Raw genomic sequence first — 22,542 nt, forward strand, 5'->3', positions numbered from 1 at the left:
TCAGAGGCAGGAAAATCAAAAGCAGAGAGGAAGTATCCACCCCAATGCCCCCAAGGCTTCTTGGCAAATAACACGTGCGTCGACAAACCAATCTTATTTCCTCGTCGCAGCTTTTCCCCAGGAGCCAAAATGAGGTCTCGTTTTCAATTTGCCACTGGGAAAAAAAAAAAAATGAGATTATATTCATAGACGCGGAGATGGGAATTCTGGCACAACTTTATCTACTTCCAAAGATGAAGAGTTCAAAACTTTACCAATTTTGCATCCTTTTTCAGACTAATGGAAAGTAAACATCCAAAATACAAATTCAGGTATTTATTTTACTACTTTGTCTATTTATGTTTGTAGATTTCTCCTAAATTCAGCAAAAGTTAACAACAGAAAATGCCTCATTTGCATATTTAAACATAACATTTCAGAAAAACTTGTAATACAAACAATCATTGTCTTAATTTAAGTAATCAACTGGGGAAGTTTAATGGTGATATATTTTAGTTTAAATGTTTTCCCTATTCACCTGGGGTGTCTCCCCTTAAGTAGTCGATACCAATACCGGTGAAATTCCATGATTATCGATACCAATTTCAATACTACGGTAAAAAACAAAACATTAAACAGGTAATAATTCCCTCTTTGTATTGCTGTGAAATACCATATTTATTTATAAATATGGTATATATATAATATATATAATAAATAAACCATATTTATTAAAGTTTCTCAAAACTACATTTTACAAGATTACATTTGAACACATCAGGATAAGGTTATAATTTTCTTTTTGCCCAATCCTCATTTTTACTGAATATAGCTTGAATGCATCATAATGAAAACTTGATAAATATAGGGGATGAATATAGGGTGCATCGTTAGTGAGTTTACTGCGTGCTTTCGGATTTTAGACGCCGTTAGAAAAATGCGTACCATCACATTTTCAGAATTTTGGCATCAACTTGGTACCAAAGTATCGGTTCTCGTGACATCCCTGATTCATAGACAAAAGCTTTTAAAGGTTCACCCATAAATTATAGTTAATTTATATAGAAAATTGATTTCAACAGTCGTATGACCTCATCATTGTGTAGATTAGTTCTCCAAATGGGTTACCAAGGGTTCATCTATAGACAAGATTTTTTTTTCTTTTCATTATATTGAACACTTAGTGGTTATTATTTGCAGCTCTTCTGAATCAACTAAGAAACCAGATAAGAAGCTTTAACGGCATCGTGTGAGTAACAAAGGATGTGAATGAAAGCTTCTCCTGAGGAACAATTAGAAGGAGTGAAGGCCACACATAGAGCAGTCATCTCAGGGACGAGGTCAGCATTTACTTCTTCCCTGGTGATTCAACAGCCTTGAAGAGTCTTTTGTGTTTGGAGTGAAACCTGTTTAAAGGTGGCTTTGTGTGACAGAGGAAGGGCCACTGAGTTGTCCTTCATAGTGAATTAGTTCAACAAGCTGGAAAATCATTTCAGCACATCACTGATGTGTTATTACCAATCACAAACAAGATGCTCTCTGCATCATGAAACTTGCTGTGAGAATTGAGATGTTTAACCTCTCCTTGAGGATAATTCTGCGTTATGCGGAGGCATTCGGTCCGTCCGTATGTCCGTCCCCTTCTGGTGAACGTGATATCTCAAGAACTACTTGAGGGTTTTTGGCACAAACGTCCACTTGGACTCAAGGATGAGCTGATTATATTTTGGTGGTCAAAGGTCACTGTGAACCCAATCTCCCAGTCTTTGTCACTTCACATGTAGCTCAGGGGGGAATATACAATATATTCAAATTAAATAACATATTAAACTAAAACATTTGTAATTAAAATTAATATTTATCATTGTCTGAAAACTATTAGAAACACATTAATGAGCCGCGCCGTTGCACTGGGTGACATGTTCCTTTTATTATGATGAGCACTGTAGTTTATTTTGAGCCAATGTGACACGTTCTCATCCCAATCCATCACATATGGACGCTTTATCACGCCCCTTGGCATCACTTTATTTTTGCCATCAAAACCACTATAGATACTCTCGACGTCCCTTTAGGTTTAGGATCCCTTTAAGATTGTAAAGTAAAAGTGAAACTTAACACACGGGACATGAACCGCAGTCTCCTGGATGAAAGCCAGTGTTGTTGGGCCCATTCACCTCCCCTCCTACCCGCTCTGAGTGGGTTTACGTTGTAGTTAATGGAAAGCCCGGTGCGTCTCGTGCTGGTGCTGAAGCGTGCCTTGTGCGACGGTATCACATACCGATGATAAAACGTTGATATTTGACGCCCTGGGAATGAGAACGGGCTGGACCCACACTGTCTTTCTGCTGTAAATACTCACTAGAGCACAAAATCCGTGGCTGAAAATAGTGTCTAATAAATACATTTTGAACTCTTGTTTGAGTAACTACAGTACCCAGTCGTTTAACCTTATTATTTATATTTGTGACCAGTTTTTAAACATTTACATCTTCAGTTGGAACCAATGTTAGTTTTGGTCTGTTCATGGGATTTGTTGACAATAATACGAATATAGAATATTGCCAACCCTCTCCTTTAACAGTGAGCTTTGCAGTACTTCAGTCCGTTCCTCTGAGGTTAAAAAAACTTTTTATATCTGAGTGTACTTTATGCATCGTCTTGTCTGCCCTTTTTATTCAATAATGAAGCCTGCATTTAATCTTTCCGAGACATATTAATGGCTAACACCAGAAGGCTGAAAACATATATGGTAATAAAAAGAAGCTTTGTCCAGTGTTGTATCCTGTTACAATGTTCGGCAGAGTTTTATTATCCCCAAAGGGCTGCAATTAGAGCTGTGCTGCTGAATCTGGTCAAATACAATGAAAGACTGCCAATGTATAACCTACAAATCAGCATAATTTAGCATTACTACTCGCAGTGATTACAATAAAAGTCGGCTTTGCCGGCGAGCACAGTGAAACCGGAGTCACAGAGCTGAGACTTTTTGAAACGAGGATCCTTCCACATGCAGTTAGCTCCAGTCCATGAATGATATGCCAAATAATGTGAGAGCTATCTTGTCTCCGGGAATTGCATGCATCAGCGTTGTCCTTGCACTCCTCAGGGTAAAGCCATTGACGGATCGGTCTAAATGATGGTATAAAATGGAGGTAAATTGACTGTAATGCAAGACGGTCTCTCATTTTTATGGGTGTAACTTGATATATTTTCTTTCATTCAAATCATTTAGGGTCTTTTTTCCCTTCCTTTGGTCCATGGATGTGTGGCTTTATTGATCGCCAAGGGGAAATTAGGTCGCTGCGTCTGTGGAAGTTATTGGGTTTAGCAGCGAAGTAAAGTTGAGTTAAAGGATGGAAAGTTGAATCTAAATCAAGCAACACAACAGTAAAACTAATGAAAACAAGACAATAAAGAAATAAATAGGACTATAAATGGTTTAATTGCACAGACAATGTTGACATGTTGATGGATGTGATGTATAGGAACGGACTTGCAGACAATACACAACATAGAGACACCATTCAAATAATTTATTCAATTAAGAAGCTAGGTACAGAGAGAGTTCAATGCATCAAATAATACAGTAAATCCTTTAGTACAATCCTTTTGTGCAGGAAATCCCTTTGTAACAACGGCTGTATAATATCGTGAGGCTCAGTTTACCTCACACAGAGTATCCCCTATGGGAAGCCCTGTTGTCTGGAGCCCTATAGATTGCGTCAGCCTCAGATCGTATTGAGGCACAGATCATGCTGCCTCGAGGCATTTGCATGCTTTCATCAATACACTACTAATGCATGCAGTGGCTGTGCCTACGAGGCTCCATTTGGAAGCAGAGAAACAGAAGGCGGGGGGCCATGTTGGTAGCTGAGGCACACACTAACTAGCAACTTCATAGGTCAGCTCCAGTGTGTGATTATAGTCGCAGGGCACTCTGTGTTCCTCTCAACTTCACAAGCAGAGGTTCAGCTCTCTGCTACTTGTTCAGGTCGTTGGTGAATCCCATGCCGACTGAATTTGAATTGAAAAGGTTCTTTCTTGACATCTTCATCTTCCAAATGTATGCAGACAAACGGTGTGTTGAGACACAACGCCTTCATCTGAGAAGACCAGCAGCGATGAAGAGAAACAGAAACAAGCAAAACAAAAAATGATGAAACAAGACCTCATACTCATAGGCTGTACATAAGAAGTGGTCTTCGTCACCGTGAAGTCACTCATTGGTTCGTGGACTACGGTTTTGAAGCTTGCGTTCGGCATTTTGGCCGTCACCATCTTGTTTTTTTGGAGCCAGAAGTGACACGAGAGGGTGGAGCTAAGTACAACCGAACGCTGATTAAGACATTTTTAGGCGACAGAAATTTTAAAATTCAATTCCATGAACTGAAAACACACTGTGAAAGGGTTAAATCTGAGACAAAAAAAAACAGACAACGCCGTGGTAGTGACCTGTCAATCACAAGGTAACCACGCCCTAAAGCATCCCCTGCTTTATGATCTATTTGACTCTAAATGGGACCATCATTACTAAATGAACATCATGCTGTATTGAAGAAGACTTGAAACTAGAGATTGCGACCATAAACTCATGTTTACAATGATTACTGAGGTAATAAATCAAGTGAGAAGTAGGCTCATTTTCTCATCGACTTTTATACAATCAGACTTATTTTTGCAACCAGAGGAGTCGCCCCCTGCTGGCTGTTAAGTTTAAGGCACTTCAGCATTGGCTTCACTTTTCAGACCCGGAGGTAGTCGCCTGCTCGTAATACATGATTATTCTAACCTGCACATTTCTTGCATTATGAAGTTGAAATAAACATTTGTATTTTGAGCTTGAAAATGCAAAGTAATAAAAAGAATAAAGTCGCTGCCAAGGATGTAGCCCGATGCTCTCTCCATTTTTCTTTCGTAGATGGTTATATGACCAAGACGACTTGTTTTTTTTCTGGTTCTCAACCTCTACTTCTTCTTCTACTCTGTTTACTGGCGGATTACAGCTAAAGCGCCAACTTCTGACCAAACTACGCTGTAACTGAGTTCATTCACTCCAAACCAAATGATGGAAACGCGCTGAATTCACATTTAAATTTTTCAATACGTCAAAAGTTTGCTTAAAATTTGCTTGATAATTGAATGGAAACACAGCTAGTGACCGATAAGCATACCATATTGAAATTAATGGAAACCAACGGCTACCAACAACAGAAAAAATGCATCCAAAAGTCCTAAACTGCAGAGCATGCATTTAATTTTGTAGTTAAGGAGCTAAAACCTTCAACCACACTGGTGTGGTCTTTTGGGATTAAAGTTCATACCATATAACATGATTTAAATCTGAAAAGGATGTGCTTATGCATAAAGGCTTGTAAAGGAAAATCATTGAGTAGGGACATTTATTTATATCAAAGTGTCATGCTTTACTTTCAAAGTCTAAGTTCACTGAAAACCCTTTGAGAAATAGTGCTGCAAAGCCTCAAATGATTAGTTAGGAGTTTCAGTGTTTGAGACATTGACTTTGGTTTTGTACAACGTTCGTTGGCTCATGATCAAAACAAGGAAGGAGAAAGACAGAAAGAAACGGTGTGGGTGATGGCGTTTTAGTATCTCTTCAAAGAGTTCTTAAAACATGCCTCGTCTTTTGCCCGGCCTTTCTCAGCTCAGCTTTTTGACTAATTGGTTGGTAAATATTTGATGTCAAACGGTTGTGTTGGTTTCTTCGCTGCTCATCAGGAAGAGTGACACAACTAAATGCAGGTCTCTAATCAGAAGAGCATCCCATTATATGTTGCCTCGTTTCAAACAGCCTCTGCTGGACCAGATAAGGGCGCCTGATAATATAAATTATGGATGATTTTATGGGTGCATATAAAGGATCAATGATGAAATGTTCCATTTCCCACTGATGGTGTCACACTGGTTATATATTCTTCCTCTTTAATCTGCAAATTATGCCTCATTAAAGCTGCAGTATGAATTTAATGTGGAAATACACCGCTCTTATCAGCCTAAATTACAAAGTGGGACTTTAACAGAGGAAACTAATTGAGACCCTGTAGATTCCCCAAATTACATCCTTGTGTCAGACATTTCTTGTCCACAGGAAGTGATCGATTGACAATTTCGAAGTGTCTCCCAAAGCCCTCGGAGGCATCACCTCATCCAGAGGAAGTTGGACTCACCAGGCTTAGATCATTAACCCTTCCCTTCCTTTTGTTATCCTTTTTTTATCATCATCACAGAGCAGCCAATGCTTCAGAGCAGGTAGAATGTCTATAGTATAGTATATATATATATATATATATAGTTTCTCTTTTAGATAGTCATTGATTTCATGACTTTTTGCAGAAACACTTTTCCTATGAGAGCAAGAGACTCGTGGTGATCTTTCATTCATACTAACAGACTCTATACAGTATGTAGCTACAGTATAATCACATGTACATACATACAGTACTCTACCCGAGGAAGCAAAAGATCAAATGTCAATTAGTTGTAAAGGTCAAGTAATGTGTGTGGATAGATGGGGGTAGAATATCAATACGAGGCTTATGTAAGAGAGGTGAACAACAGATAGTAGTTTATCCATTTTATAGAACAGAAACAGGTTGGTTTTTAGGTAGAGACTAGAATATTTATATTTAAAAAAAATGTAATAATAAAAAGTAATCAGATGCTTTTGATTGATAACAAATCCACCTTTGTAATTCGAAGATGAACTATTTTCACTTATTTTGAAGGAATGTGATAGCAGCACATATTTTTGATATCATTTGATTCCATATTGCAAAAAGACTTAAAGTCACAGTGAATAGGAAGCATCTTTAGCTTCAGTATTGTGACGGATTTCCCAGGGAAACCGAACATGTGGACACGCCTCCCTCACTTGCATTGTTGGATGAGGAGGAAGAGAATTAAATAGAAATTGGCACATAATCACGCTCTTCTGGCAATGTAAATGCCCTCAGCCTGGTCTCCTAAAAATTACGTTCTGAGGGAACATATTCTCTCCCGGATAACGTTTGTTTTTGATGTAGCACAAATGCGTTTCTAATGATAGTCCATCAAACACAAGACTTTCACCCAGGAGACCGCTGTTTGTGTCCTGTGTGAAACCAAAAGTAACGTATTTATTTTAACCTAAACAATGATCTTTTACTAAACCTAACCAAGTAGTTTTGTTGCCTAAACCTTTCTGTCTCTGAGAAACACAGAGAGACTGATTCACACTTTTATAGCTAGCAGGCTAGACGCTCTTCTTTCTGGTCCACCGAGGAATACAATAAATCAGCTACAAATAATTAAAAATTCTGCTGCAAGATTTCTGACAAAGACCAAAAGGAGAGCACACAGCACGCCTATTTTTAAGTCTTTACACTGGTTCCCTGTTAGTTTTTGTATTGGTTTTAAAATTCTTTTATTAGTTTATAAGGTTGCTTTTGGTATATGAACAAGGAAGACTTCTCAGATCTGGCAACCAATCTGTTACGCATGGGGCTCACTTGGTCCAGGTGTGTCCCATCCCACTGATTACACTCCTCAGGTCTGCAGCCCTGGACACAGAAAGCTCAGACACAGCAGCAGCAACCAACCAAACAGAGGAGCCGTCACACACGTATGTAGAAATATTGATATGAAACGTGTTTTTGGTTCAGAAACATTGAGATTCAACGTATTTGTGGTTTGCAGAAACGTATATTGCCAACATTTTATTCTGCCGACTGGGTTGTTCCTCTGCTAGCTACAATGAGCTAACAGTCAAGTGTGGTTTCATATGATGGACGGGGTGAGCTAGTCGCCCAAATCACATTTGGTTGGATAAATTTAAGTATCCTATACTCCCCAAGTTGAAGATGACTCGTCAAAAGCATTATAACATTTTACATGAAGAGAAAAGAGAGGGGATTTGCTATAAAATCAGATCCGATTAACAGTATGTTTTATTTGACTGTGTGTTTAAAGGAGGACTGGATGTTGATCCTCTTGTGAACACCGTTTCCTCATGCTGTTTAGGGATAAATGTCCGAGAGATGTAGCTTTGAATGCGTTTAACAGCTGAAATCAGTGAATGACTGAATGAGTGATAGGCTGCATCCGACTTTTATTCTCGTGGGTTTGGCAGCTCTGCAGCCTTGTTTATTTGTCTTGTCAAATCTGTGGCTATACATAAACTGGAAGGACCAATTGGAGACCAGTTTGGTTATATAAAATCTAATACATGTCCTGGTTGATGCATTGCTCGCCCATAAATGTGATAAATGAGAAAAACAAAGTTGAGGCTGTGCTTCTCTGCACTGCGTCTGCATTTGTAAACGCTGCTGTAGGACGTTTCGTGATGCGTCCGCCATGAAGCCGGATGGCACCAATGCTGTTGCAGCTGTGGACGACGTATCCGTGTTTCTGCTTCATTGGGATGATGTGATTACTGACATGCTGATTCACATCATACATCTGTTTAATCTGACGGAAATGTGTTAGACGTGCGTGCAAGCTTTAGGGGACATCTAACAAAATATAGGACAAGTAGCCTGTAGAATGAGTGATTCAATCTACTTTACTCTAAATCACCAAAGTGATCTGATTTCATGCAAATACATAGACCGGACAAACCGTCCCCAGTGAACATAATTTCCCTATGCATACAGATGAAAACTGATGGAATATAAAGCCACACACAATTTGAAATAATCCAGCAGCGGTCCATTTGTAAAGGTAATCCAGGTCTGACTGAGATGGAAATAGACATTCCTCAGAGAGGCAAAAATAGGACGAACTCCACCAGCGTTTCAAGTGCTAATACAGCCTTCATCCCCAGGCTAACACGTCTTTTCATCTGCACTTTGTGTTGCATTCATAGCTAACTGAATGATAATGTGAACCATTTTAGATTATGGGCCTTTATATTAGCATACAGCAAAATCTGAATACTGGAATTAAAAGTTGACAAGAAAAAGTGCATGTTTGTGAAGTGTAATCTCACGCTGTAATACGGTGTGGTAATAAGTAATAAGGACTTTGTTAGGGGAGGTATTGTTTCACCGTTCCAAACTTGATAGCGGTGTAGCGCTACTGAGGGCCAAGTAAGAGAAGGGAAGGAGTGAAGGGTAAGATAAAGATCGATAGGGAAACCCTTGGCGCTGGAACATTAGTAATGCTGTAAGGATGCTCCGTCTCTCTCTAAACCCTCTCAACAATTTCCCCTGACCTTTTACTTGAAGAGACATTTATGCACTCCTCTTCCCCAAGATCAAATGTCTGCCCTCCTCATAACATCCTCTCTATATATTTCTCCTTGACTTGGCAGCCGACTCTTATGTTTGACAGTTTTTTTTGTATAAGCAGCAAGACACACGGCTAAGTGTTGCATTTAACTATGGAACACGGCTGTTTAGCCTCAGTGTGCTAAATGCTTTGGAGGAGATTAAACAGCAGCACAACAGATACTTCTAGGTCCCTCTGATTTGAATGTATAGAATATGTAGGGTACCTGGTTGACATGAAGAAGATGGTTGTGTTTAAGTGGATTATTTGGGTTGAAAGTGTGTCTCGACTCGGGATAGGGATCATTATTTTTTATGGATATTGATACCATTTTCGAGACTGCTTAACGATCCGAGTCTTTATCAATACCACTATCGATACTTTTCTATTAATTAGCAGAAAGATGAGACAACAATACATTCTTGACAGAACTGGTAATGCTATTGCTTAACTGTGGGTCTGTGACTTGAACATTGCACGTTTCTCTCTCTTACTTTTGAACACATCATGATAACGTTGTAACTTACCTTTGCCCAATACTGATTTTACTGAATAGAGCTTGAACGCACCATACTGTAACTCAGTGCAACCTCCGTTAACATAAGCTTTTAGCTGCTATTTAGCCAATCAGGACTGTGCTGCCCACCAGCATGTTTTGTTTTGTTTTAGTAGCGTTTCACACGCCTGAACAACCACATCTGCAGCTCCTGGCCAGTGAACGAGGTGGGAGACGGGACTGCTTGATTAATAAAAGAGCCAAGCTACTGAACGGCTATTTGATTCAGAAAGCAGCGACGCTACCTCCCTTCCTCCTTATTAGACAATCAATGTGTATTTGTGCACCAGTGATTTGATTTAAATGACATGATTCTCATCTCTCGAGACATAACGTTGCATTACAGGACCTGCTAGTGTCGATAGCAGTATCCATAAGCTCAGAAATGATTGATTTTCGGGTTTTATAGAAATTTGGACCCGGGTCCAAAATTTTGACCTGTTCCAAAAACTTTAATGAAAGGTGAGAGTTTCGGAGTCGGTGTGTAAATGTGATTGACACAAAAAATATTGACTTGGTGTGCAAAGGCCGTTAGTCTGTGTTCAGACCAACTGAATTTAGTTTCAGGTTAAGTTAACCTCAAGTTTTAGACTCCTGCTTTTTGTGAAAATGGTGACAAAACGGCTTTCCTGCAATAGCTTCTGAAAAAAAAGCATGTTGTGGACGTGTATCAAAGAGAATCTAGTTCTAAAACACACACAAAAAAGAACTCCAATAAGTGGATTGATGATTAAATTCTCCAGTGATGTACGTAAATCAGCAGTATTGTGGTTGGAAACAATCACTTTTTGTCTTATCTAAAGCGTCTGTCTTTGCAGACTGTTATTGGCACAACAGTAGAAGTGGTCTCAGCCTCAAAGTGGCCCCGATACTTTCATTAATTGACATCAGACAAAGTAATCTGATGAATACAAAGTGCCCTTAGACGAGACACCCACTCATTCCCCGGCCACACACACACACGGAGCAGATGTTTCACATAATGGGAGCACAACAGGAAGAGAATTCAATTCAATTTGGCCCGAGGTCTAATAGGACATCAAGTGGAAGAGGAAGGCGATAGGGTTTCACACTGGAAGCCCATCTGTGTCCATGCTCCCCATTGAAACCCACCTACCCCGTGATGCTGTTAGCCTGGAATGAGACGAGAGCACCCTGATGCATCGTAGGCTGTAATCACCTTCTCAAATGACACCATAAGGCCCCGGGGTTGAGAGGAAGGGGCAAACATTTGTTTTGTTTGATGGCATTCAGTGCGTGTATTGTCATTGTCGTTTCATTGCATTTAAAAGGGATTAGGAGACTCCTGGGCCGTAGTCAGGTGACCTTCAGACGTAACATGAAAGTATCTGTGTCACTGTTGGTTCACAGTCCCCGCAGGAGGTTGACGGAGGCAACGGACCGTTGTGCTTTTAGTGCAACATACTCAATATACTTTTTAGGGCTGTCAATCGATTCAAATATTGTCCATAGTAAATCATGATTAATTGCAAATTACTCAGCAATTTTTCAGTTCAAAATGCACCTTTAAGGGAGATTTGTCAAGTATTTAATACTCTTATTTAATACTTGGTATGTCGTTACATTATTATCTGAACACAAACCATGATCTTTTTTCTAACTGTAACCAAGTAGTTTTGTTGCCTAACAACTCGTTTCATAACGTGGCATTGTGTGTTTCTGCAAGCGTGATACGAGGCTGATATGAAACGTATTTATGAAATGTATTTTTGGTTCAGAAACGTCGCCATTCAACATATCCAATGCCAACATTTGTTCTGGAGAATGGGTTGTTGACCCACCACTCAACCCCGACCTCCTCCATTACTTTTCGTATAGGTATAGCTACGAACGGTGAAAAGGAACAGCCTAGTTTTTTACCTATCCCCGAGGGTAATTGCCTCACCTTGCCAAAATGCGTCTCACACTTGACTTCCTCTCTGCTCCCGCCGCACCCTGTTTGAGTTGATCCAACAGCTAGATTATATTGCTCATCACACAGTCACATATTGTGTTGTTATCGTCTTGCACAGTAATGTCGGCAAGCTGTTTGGAGTCACAGTTTTACCTTAAGTTCCACAAATGTGGCCCTGCAGCCTCCCTGTGTTTAAGTGAACAGATGCAGGAGAGAGAAGCAGTCAACAGTATACAGAGTCAGTGGCAAACTGCTTTAAAAACTAAATTACCATTAAAAAAAACAGCAGCAAGCTGGAAACCATTTTGTTTTGGGCTGTTTGGCCAGCAGCAGGTGCTTGTGGAACACATGGAGACACATTTCCTCGCTCAAGGACAGCGCGACAGTAGTTTCGCAGGGGGAAAGCGGTTACACATTCACTTTTTAAAAGTCCCAGCAGGTCTGGGGATTCAAGGTTTCTTGGCGCTCTAGGCTACTGCTGCCTCAAGACACAGTGAGGGAGATGGAGCAAAGTGGTCTGTAATGCTGTTCCAATATCTCCTTACTTTTAAATGCAGCAATAAAACCATGTAGAGCTTTGATATTAACATTGGCAGGCATACTAGCTGTCCATCCTTATACGTGAGGCCCATATTCTATCCACAGGAGCAGTTTGCGTTGGTTCAGGGGGTTCACTGCCATGTAAACAAACCACGTACCTGTCAGCTGTGCGGTCAAGATCAGACTACAGACGTAACCACTTAAAAGATGGGAGAGTAGTAGTTTATTTAAACAGAAAACACAGGTTTTATACTGCAATATTTACTGGAAATGACCAACAAGTAGACTTCCAGGTGATCTCCCTCCAGCCAGCTGTCACCTTATTTGGGTGTTTGTAGTGAAACGAGGAGGTATCGTATCAGATAACTCCTCATTTCAACTTCACCAATCAGCCGTTCCTCATCTGTTGCAGTGCTTTCAAAGCGAGCGACAGGAATAAATAGAAACAGGGCGTCTGACCAAAGTTCAGCTCGCGGCCAGTTAGTTCATCCCAATAGAGAACATGTAATCAAACTGATTCTGTCGCTGACGCTCGCTCGCATTGCATTCTGTTTGGAGGGTGTAACATGTAAGCAACACACATCCCAATGAATTAGACCTCTCTGCGTTGTACACGTTACATTCCCTCTAGATTTATTTTTCCTGAGGCGACGATTGGAAGTAGAGTCAGGTTGTGTTGCCATGTGACTGGTAAAATATACAGTTACGGGGGGAGATTTGAACGGCGGCTCCGCGTCGGGACCCGGGAGAGTGAAGCAGATGGCGCTCTGGTGGAGGAGCTTAAGGAAGTTTGTGCATATTTGTCGCTTTTAATGTTGATCAAGGCGAGAGCAGCAGCTCTTCTCTCCAAACACACATTCCTGCGAGGTAGAGAGCTGGTGGTCGATAAAGACTAGACAGCCTCTAAGTAGCTCCTCTCATCAGTATAGTTCCTCCAGCCTTCTCTATGGCTACGACTGCTCATTTGTAAGTGCGGGATGTTTCCCCGGCTTCATCTTTTGTTGCCCCCACTGTTTGCCATTCAGTTTATGGGGCCCACACACACACACATCCACGGATCCCTCTCTCTTTTATTATGGGAATTCCAGGCACATGTGAGTGAAGCAGGGAGGCAGTCCAGATCCCCCTCCCCCTCCGGCCGCCGGTATCCCCTCATTCTCATGGATTTCTCATGGGGCTAAAGCAGACGAAAAGGGGGAGGAGGAGGAGGAGGAGGGAGAGAAGAAGAAGGAGGAGAAGGGAAGGAGAGCTAGGCTAATTCATCAATAATCTTTACCTAATCCCTCCCTCTCCCCTTCTCCCTCTCACTCTCGTACGCTCTCTCTCTCTGCCTGGAGGCATTCAAGCAATACATCCATCCCCCGCCCTACCTCACACACACACACACACATAAGAGTCTGCCTGAACACGTCCAGAGGGAGAGGATGAATCGAGCTGCAGAGTGTTATTTCTTTCGCCTCCATATGTGTGTCGGTGTGTGTGTGTGTGTGGTGTAAATTGAGTCCTCTGAGGGCTGTGTGTCTTAGCTCTGACCGGGAGCTCAAATGGTGATTATAGACTAGAGACTAGGTGTGGCAAGATGGGGCGGCGTCAAAGGCTTTGTCTATAGTTCCCGTACAGCCCACCAACCGGGAGGAGGCTCTGCCTGTCTATCAGAGTCTGTCCTGGAGCCATGCACAGTCTGGGATTGAAAGAGCTGCTGCGTGGGGCTGAACCAGTCTTAAACCAAGACCTAAATCACGGGGAATTAGACAAGCACAAGTTCAAGAAGCTCGATGGAACCTTTGTAGCCAGATACAAGAACATGACCAAGTGAAGACGGAGCATATATTTTCTTTTTGCTTTTTTTTTTTTTTTTTTCTTTCCACCCTCATTTATTCTTCTTTTGCAACTCATGACAAAGATTTTCTAAAGAGAAACCAAAAGAGGAGCCAAACTTCTGAGAAGTGCCTGCTGAGTAACAAACCTTTTGAAGAGGCTTTTCCTTTTGGGGAATTAAAGAAAAATAAATCTTTTTTTTTCCACTTTTAAAGGATGCGATTTCAATGATAAAACCATTTGGAATATGGGACTTTTAATCTATGATTTGGACCATGGGGACAGGCAACTATGTTTTTGTGCTCAGCTCTGGGTAATTCTGATAAGTATGTCACATTTATTCCGTTTGTTCTACGGTGATTTTGCCCTACTTTGATTTCACTGTCGTTACTAGTGTGTTAAGCTGTGTTGACTTGTTTTTCTCAACAAGTGCAGTGCAGTGCGATGGATAACAGTGTGTGTGCACTATTCAAATACAAACACAGGTTTCTTGTTTTATTCTGTAGCTTAGGTTTACCTTCATGTCCCTTGTGAGTTTGTATCTTTGTCAATTTCTTTTAAAGATTTGAAAGAGTTTTGTGTGTTCCAGTTCAAACACTGATTGAATGTGTTGATCACGTGCCGTGCACCTTGACAATGTGAACAACCTGTTTCATCGGATAGCCTGTTCTCTGGTTGTTTTACATGTATTGACCAGTTATCATCTGATTAGTGTGTGTTGACCCCTCTCCCTCTCTACGGCTGACTGAGCAGACCTCTGTCACTTCCTGCTTATACCTCATTCATCGTTTTGATTCATTGACCCCTCCTCCTTGCGTCTCTTTCTTTCACATATTTCAACTTTCTGTTTAAAAAAAAACAACACTGTACTGATTTAACCTCTCTCTCTCCTCCTTCCTCTCTCCACAGCTCTTGCAGGTAAAATCTCCCCAACCAGCTCGGATGCCCTCCTCAGCTCCTCAGCAATGACAGCCAGTCCTGCGCCACCCAACGTGTACCTCCCCGCCAACTTCAAAATGTCCAATGCACAACTGGCTTTCTTCTTGCGGGAGGCTCAGATCACAGGACAAACAGTTGGCGGCGGCGGCGGTGGAGGCGGTGGCAGCAAGAGCAGCAGCAGCCCCAGCACTGGACATCCGCTGCAGCGCTCTGAGAGTTTTGTGGTTTTCCAGACAAAAGACCTCCCCGCCATCAACATAAGCTTTGGGCCCTTTGCCCGGGACCAGGCCTTGTCCAAGGAGCTGCTCCAGCCAGCCAGTCCGCTGGATATTCCCGGCCAGCTGACAGTCAACTGGAAGGTGAGGGCCTTCATTGTCCAGGCTCGGGTCTTCTCCAACAACCCCACGGTCCAGGTGTTTTTCTACATCGCGGGACGCGACTGGGATGACTTCAAGGCTCAGGACAAGCTGCCCTGCGTCCGTCTGCATGCCTTCCGGGACGTCCGTGAAATTAAAACCTCCTGCCGCATGAAAGGCAACCTGGCGCAGTGCTTGGCCCAGCTGGAGCTGCCCCCGTCCTGGTTTAACACCAACGTGGCCCCGCTGGGTCGGAGGAAAGGCTCCACCGACGGGCTCCTGGACGGGCTGACCAGTGAGACCCTGCAGGCCGAGCTCTACTACACCCTCCACGGGCCCACTCTAGATGGGGAGTGCAGCGAGGGCTCAGGTCACAGGGGCGGTGGTGTTTCCAGGGGAGAGCCTCTGTCACAGCACCCCCTGCTGCGCATCGGCAGCATCAGCCTGTACCAGGCCAGCCAGGAGCAGCTGCTGGTGGACAAACAGCTGGACAAGAACATGTTCCTGAGGCTGCCTGAGAAGCCCCTGAAGCCGGGAGAAACCCTCAAGATCTTCCTCTACTTGATGCCCAACTCCACCGTCGAGCAGTTCACCCTCCGGTAAGTCTCCTTTAAAATGTATACTGATGACGCACTCTGACTGCTTCCACTAACATCCTGAGTTTATATTAACACATTTTGGAGGAAAAAAATGTGGTCCAGCTGTGTACATGCACAGCTGCAGCTCATTCTGAGAAATGTCTTGCAATCATGTACTCAGTGTATTGATGAATATATGATTAGCCTGGTTCCTGGTAGACCTCTGCAGGCATTTCCCTCTTGTCTTATATATATACTGTATATATACTTTAAATTTTACTTACATTTTTAATCTGCTCAAAATGTACCTTAAAGGGAGATTTGTCAAGTATTTACTATTCTTATCAACATGGGAGTGGGCAAATATGCTGCTTTATGCAAATGTATGTATATATTTACATACATACATACATACAGTAACAACACAAAACAATGACAAATATCTTCCAGAAACCCTCACAGGTACTACATTTAGCATAAAAAATATGCTCAAATCATAACATGGCAAACTGCAGCCCAACAGGCAACAACAGCTGTCAGTGTGTCAGTGTGCTGACTTGACTATGACTTGCCTCCAAACTGCATGTGATTATCATAAAGTGGGCATGTCTGTAAAGGGGAGACTGGTGGGTACCCATAGAAAACATTTACGGGCGCCTGGGTTAGCTCAGTTGGTGGAGCGGGCGTTCATGTATTAATGCTTGGTCCTGACCGCGGCGGCCCGGGTTCGAATCTGGCCTGTGGCCCTTTCCGCATCCACTCTCTCTCTCCCCCCTTTCAAGACTCTATCCACTGTCCTGTCAATAAAAATGGAAAATGCCCCCAAAAAAATATAACTTTAAAAAAAAAAAAAAGAAAACATTTACATTCACACATCTGGAGGTCAGAGGTCAAGGGACCCCTTTTGAAAATGGCCATGCCAGTTCTTCCTCGCCAAAAATTTCAAGTGTTATTTAGCCTCCTTAATGACAAGCTCGTATGACATGGTTGGTACCAAATAGGGATGTAGGAAAATATTGAAAATATAGAGTATTTCGATATTATGTTTTGTGATACTGTATCGATTTTAAAAAATGCTATTGATTTTTAATTAATAGTTTACATGCAATGATTAACTCAGTCAATACTTCATTTGCAAAGAAATGTGTCCTCTAAGTGTATGTGCCCTCTTGAAGTAGTGGTATGATGTTGGATGTTACAGGGATTGTGATAAATCAGATCCCATCCTGTTCTGATTGCGTAAAAAAGTTAACTTTTTTACTCCGATTCTATGCATATGATGGTATGTTCTATATACTATGACAGGATCACAACATATCACAATATATTTAATCGTAACCCCTGTATCATGATACATATCGTATCGCCAGATTCATGGAAATACACAGCCTAATGGACTCCTAGGTTTTCTAGTTTTATATGAAAAATATGATCCAGCTGTACATTTACAGCAGAAGCTGATTCTGAGAATTTTCCTGTTTCCATGAAATCATGTACACAAGACTTATTGATGAATAAATGATTAGCCTGCTTCCTGGTAAACCTCAGCCAACATTAGCCATTTCCCTCATGTCATATATTACATGATATATACTGTATATCTCCCTTTATGAATATGCACACACACGTTTGCAATTTGTCCCTCTGCAGAGCGAATGCTGCATCTTGTGAAGTCCCCAGGCTTATAAGAAATATACATGTCCAAACAGCCCTCCATTAACGGAACACTTATCACAGCCCTGGAAGTCTTCATTACAGTCTTCATAATCAGCCTCATTCAGAGCAGCATAATTAGATAAAGGTTTTCACATAACCTCACAATTAATTGCGGCATTTTAGGATAGCATATGATCACGGCGTGCATGTAAGTGTTGCCAACGTTATGTAATGACCAATTCATGCAATATTCTCCGCAATGCCATTCATGTTCATTTTAGGCCTAAAGAGCCAAATGAGCATTTAATCACATATTTCATCCCTCTCATTAATTTCTCCTTCACTGAGCCGGGTGATGTGCCAGCAGTAATTAAAGTCAGGTAAGTTGAGATAAAAAAGAGAAAGGGTTAAAGTGTAGCGGCACTGTGCCGTTCACCTTCTGAAGCGGTGGCTTAACATCCAGAGATTCATTTTTTCTCTCTCAGGACGGGATTGTATGAATAATTTGAACTGCTGCTCAAAGCAGTTAGTGTTTAAAAGCACGAGGCCTGCGCTGTTTGACCAGGTAATGGTCGGGGGTCACATGTTGAAGTGTCTTGCTACAGTACACCGCGGTCTTCCATGCTGCAGTATTATGCAAGAGAACACACTGAATGCACAATGTGGGCACCAATATTATCAGTGATTATTGCTTTCTTTAGCGCATTAATGCAACTTGCGATTTTTATGTTGTAGCGGGCTCGGTCTTAAAGCTAGAGTGAAGATACTGGTATCATATGAAACTAGAAAACCTGAGGAATCCATTGGTACCAACCATGTCATACTAGCTTGTCACGAAGGAATAATAATAATAATAAATAATTAAATAACGCTCTAAAACTTGCACTAAATTTTGGCGAGGAAAAACTGGCATGGCCATTTTCAAAGGGGTCTCTTGACCTCTGAAGATGTGTGAATGAAAATGGGGCAAGTCATAGGCAACCACACTGGCAGCTGTTGTTGCCTGTTGGGCTGCAGTTTGCCATGTTATGATTTGAGCATATTTTTTATGCTAAATGCAGTACCTGTGAGGGTTTCTGGATAATATGTGTCATTGTTTTGTGTTGTTAATTGATTCCCAATAGTAAATATATACATGCATTTACATAAAGAAAGCACATTTATCCACTCCCATGTTGATAGGAGTATTAAACACTTGACAAATCTCCCTTTAAGGTACATTTTTAATAGATAAATGTGTGATTCATTTGAGATTTATCGCAGATTAACTAAGGACAATCGCGATTAAGTTGATTGACAGCCCTGCTATGTATTAGTGATGCCTACAGCAACGTGCAGCTGCATGTTTCCTTTTTCACAATAATAAGAGCTGGTGCTCAGTCTCTGAGAAACTCTGCTGGTAATCAAAAGTTGGCCAATTATTTAACATGAAGCATATTTTCATCATGTTTAAATACATATGCACAATACTCATTTCAACTGCAAAAAGTCACCGGAATCTCTATTTGCATAACATTCTGCTCTATAATAACATCTACCATTAATCATGATTAACTATGAAGCAGCATTAAATGAGCATTTAATGTATTCAGTTTACTTCTGTAGTGCTGGAATAAAAGGAATGATTGAATTTAAATGTATGCAATTTGTTCTCATATTGCAAATGCATTCAAAACGCCTTCATTTTATTAGCATATAAATGGCAAAAGTCCATCAGACTAGAATAATAGAACTTTTATCTGGGTACATACTGTACTCTATGTCCAGGAACAATCACAGTCTTTCAATTATTATTTAATAAATACATTGTACACTGAATATGTAGATCTGTATGAGTATCATCTGGGTTGGACCAACCTGCTGGGGGGCTTTATAGGAACCCCATCACCTATCACTGTTATCACCAACTCCTGAGGGGAATATCTGTCTCTTTAGCTGCTAAATGCTCCACTATGCTCACCAGCTAGTCTCTACCTCTGTCTGTCTGCTGTTTGGTGCTGGGCAGCTTTGCTTAAAACAGGTACCTGCTGTGACGGTAAACAACACTTTGACAACTGTCATAGCGTGAACCAAAACAGTAAACTTGTAGGTCGGACAGCTGTAGAGTCGGGTGATAATCCTCCAGAGGTTCTTAACTACGTGCGACCCCTTTCACACAGTGTTTTTCATTATCGCTTCTGTTTACATGCACAGCATATTCTGTTTTGGCCTTATTCTGAAAAAGACAACATTCCTACTAAGCTGTTTACATGGCTAATAAACATGACTCCCACTAATATTCCTGTTTACATGCAGCCGTTCTTACTCCGATTAACGTAACAGGTGGCGAACACAGCCTCCCTCTTTCAGTCCTTCAACCACCTTCTTGAAAATGACAGCATTGGGATATTTGCGCATATCCATATCCTGTTGATATCCAAGTCTTTCATAATGTTTAAAAGTAGGTGGGTTTCTCCTTCTTTTCTTTTGGGCATGCATCTCTAGTTGGTTTGTGTTCAACGTGAACAGGCAAGAGGCTGTGACGTAAAAACCCAGATCAAGACTCATATTGTGAATGTGCTGTATACACGTCCAAAGAATGCTCCTAAAACCTGAATAATATCAGCATATCACACATGTCTTAATGTGAAAATACTCCATTCAGAATAAGGCCTAATTCAGAATATCCAAACTGTTTACATGACCCGTATCAAATTCATTATATTGTCATATTCAGAATAAAAGTGTAGTCACTGTTATTAAAGAAAATATAGATTATAGCCGTGTTAAGTACTCATGATGTCTGCTGGAATACGACTTGCCCCTGGCATTTTAGGGAAATGGACAATAATATAATAGCATGAGCATAAAAGTTGACATGACAGGACATAAGAGTAAATAATTCAAGTGTCAATAAAGTCAAACAGACAACCTCTATTGCTATCAATTTGCTCGCTGTTGTATTTTCCATCTCGGCTTTAAAACATTTCCGTCAATATTCATTTTCTATATGTTCTGACATTAGAACTGTGTCTCGGAAGGATCATAACGGCTGTTACAGTAAATACTATTTGTCGAATGTTAAATGTGTGAGTTTGACCCTCTGCCTATGGAAACGGAGCTGAGGGAGGGTGAGGCTCGGCTCGGCTCACCCCGGCTCTCCGCTCCCTGCACTTCTTTCCCCTCTCCTCGGTTTGTCAACACACAATATTCAGGGTGAGAGAATAAATGATTATTTGCATTTGACAAAGCGTGAGGAAAGTACGTTTTTCCCTCCGCTCGTAGGCGTGAAGGCAGCGGGGAGAAGAGAACCCGATATTACCGACTCACTCAGCAGCGATGATGAAACACACTGTAAATACGATTGTTGTAATCTCAACTGAATCTCTTCCAGACTGAAATGTAGAGATTTGTAGGGTATTAATTAATAACTCTTTAAGCTACAAGGGGAAACAGAAATGGTTTATTAATAGTGATTCCTCACATTCCAGTGGGAGGAATCACTATTAATAAACCTAAGACCTGTTCACTTTTTGAATCAAATATATATTAAAAAATATGTGTTGAACTTTAATCACAATGACACAGTTGATTGACATGACATCTCCATGGTGATAACTTTCAAAGTAAACTATGTCTTCAGTTCAGTTAACTTTCTTCTTCGTAGCCTGTCGATAAAACCTTTTCCAACGACCTCATAACATCTTATTGATGCCTTTGTGAATACTATTGTATCTCTACAGCTGCAGCTTTGATTAGGTTTCATTTTATACACTATACTGGCCACAGCAGCTTACAAAACATGCATTGAGCAGCGAAACAGTTTGTGTATTGCCATCTGAAAGATTAGGTGAGAGTTCAGTTGTTTAGGTGTGTGCGACAACACGGTGAGGTGACTGTTCATTCTAAACAACAATGGCAGCTCCTGAAGAGGTTAGCGTAGCTGCAATAGCATCCGTTATATCAGAACTGGAGAATATTTCTTCATTGAAAGGAGAGCAAAGAAGGCCACTGAGTTGCTTTTCTTGATAGAAAAAGATGTTTTCACTCTTCTCCTGACTGGCCTCAGCAAGAGTTTGATTGACAGATGGTTCATCCAATCACAGCCAACAAACTGTGCGTAACAACTTTTGTAAAAGCTGAACTAAAGGGCACATCTGTCACTATGCAGGCTGTTCTCGTACACTGTCCGTAGCTATATCTACATAAAGTAATGGAAGGAAGTTTATTTTGAAAAGACTGTATGCATGTAACGAGCGGAAATTGACACGTGTTGCCGGACATTTGCAGGAAAACACACAAAAATTGAGGACTAACTTTTTCGTAAGATATCCTACAAACCGTCGTAGGAGGATATGTTGCACTAGTTGATGTCATTTTTGGTCCTGAGTGTAGCTGAAATTAATTTATGAATCAATGCTATGGATTTATTGCTAAGATATTCTCCTAGTCCTTCCTTCTTGTAGACTAGAGTGCTAACCATTCATTACGAAGTCCCAACCCTCAGGAATCCCAAGCACTTGTCTTCACACCGTCAGAGCAAGATTTAAGACTCCCCCCCTCTGTAAAACCTGTGATCTAGTGTCAGTCATAATATTCTGTTTGTCTCAGCGTGACGGTGCTCTCCACTTTTACTGATGTACGCCTTCATCTGAGATCTAGATCACAAAGTATGTCTTTAAATCAGAGAAAAAGCGTCGCTGTGGGGAATGTGCCGGTCACGATTGTGATTCTGAAGGCGGCGGTGTGACAAAGTTTGCAGCGAGGCTTTGTAGTACAAGCGGAAGGCATTGTCATGTCCCCTGCCTCGTGAAACATTTAGCTGACCATGTTAGCATCCACACATCACTGCGGCTCTCAGGCAGGCTGCCTCTCGCTGAGCCTCCTCGCAGGGATGGAAATGAGGAGTGATAAAACAGAGATGGGGCCGGGAGCAGAAAGCCCAGTTCGAACCTCCTG

General features: G+C 41.3%; 1 protein-coding gene across 4 annotated transcripts in view; it reads left to right on the forward strand.

The window, feature by feature from the left end:
- tmem132e (transmembrane protein 132E) overlaps window positions 1-22,542 on the forward strand; it is a 447,998-nt gene that overhangs the window by 298,019 nt on the left and 127,437 nt on the right. For 3 of the 4 annotated variants that reach the window (XM_037747985.1, XM_037747987.1, XM_037747988.1), the window contains one exon: window positions 14,985-15,969. In XM_037747985.1, the coding sequence (XP_037603913.1) occupies window positions 14,985-15,969 (985 nt within the window). Of the gene's footprint in view, window positions 1-13,683; window positions 14,402-14,984; window positions 15,970-22,542 lie in introns of those variants that run through there. The other variant, XM_037747986.1, reaches the window with a different exon arrangement.

The sequence above is a fragment of the Sebastes umbrosus genome, chromosome 17 (genome assembly GCF_015220745.1).
Source record: "Sebastes umbrosus isolate fSebUmb1 chromosome 17, fSebUmb1.pri, whole genome shotgun sequence".
In the NCBI taxonomy this organism is placed as follows: Eukaryota; Metazoa; Chordata; class Actinopteri; order Perciformes; family Sebastidae; genus Sebastes; species Sebastes umbrosus.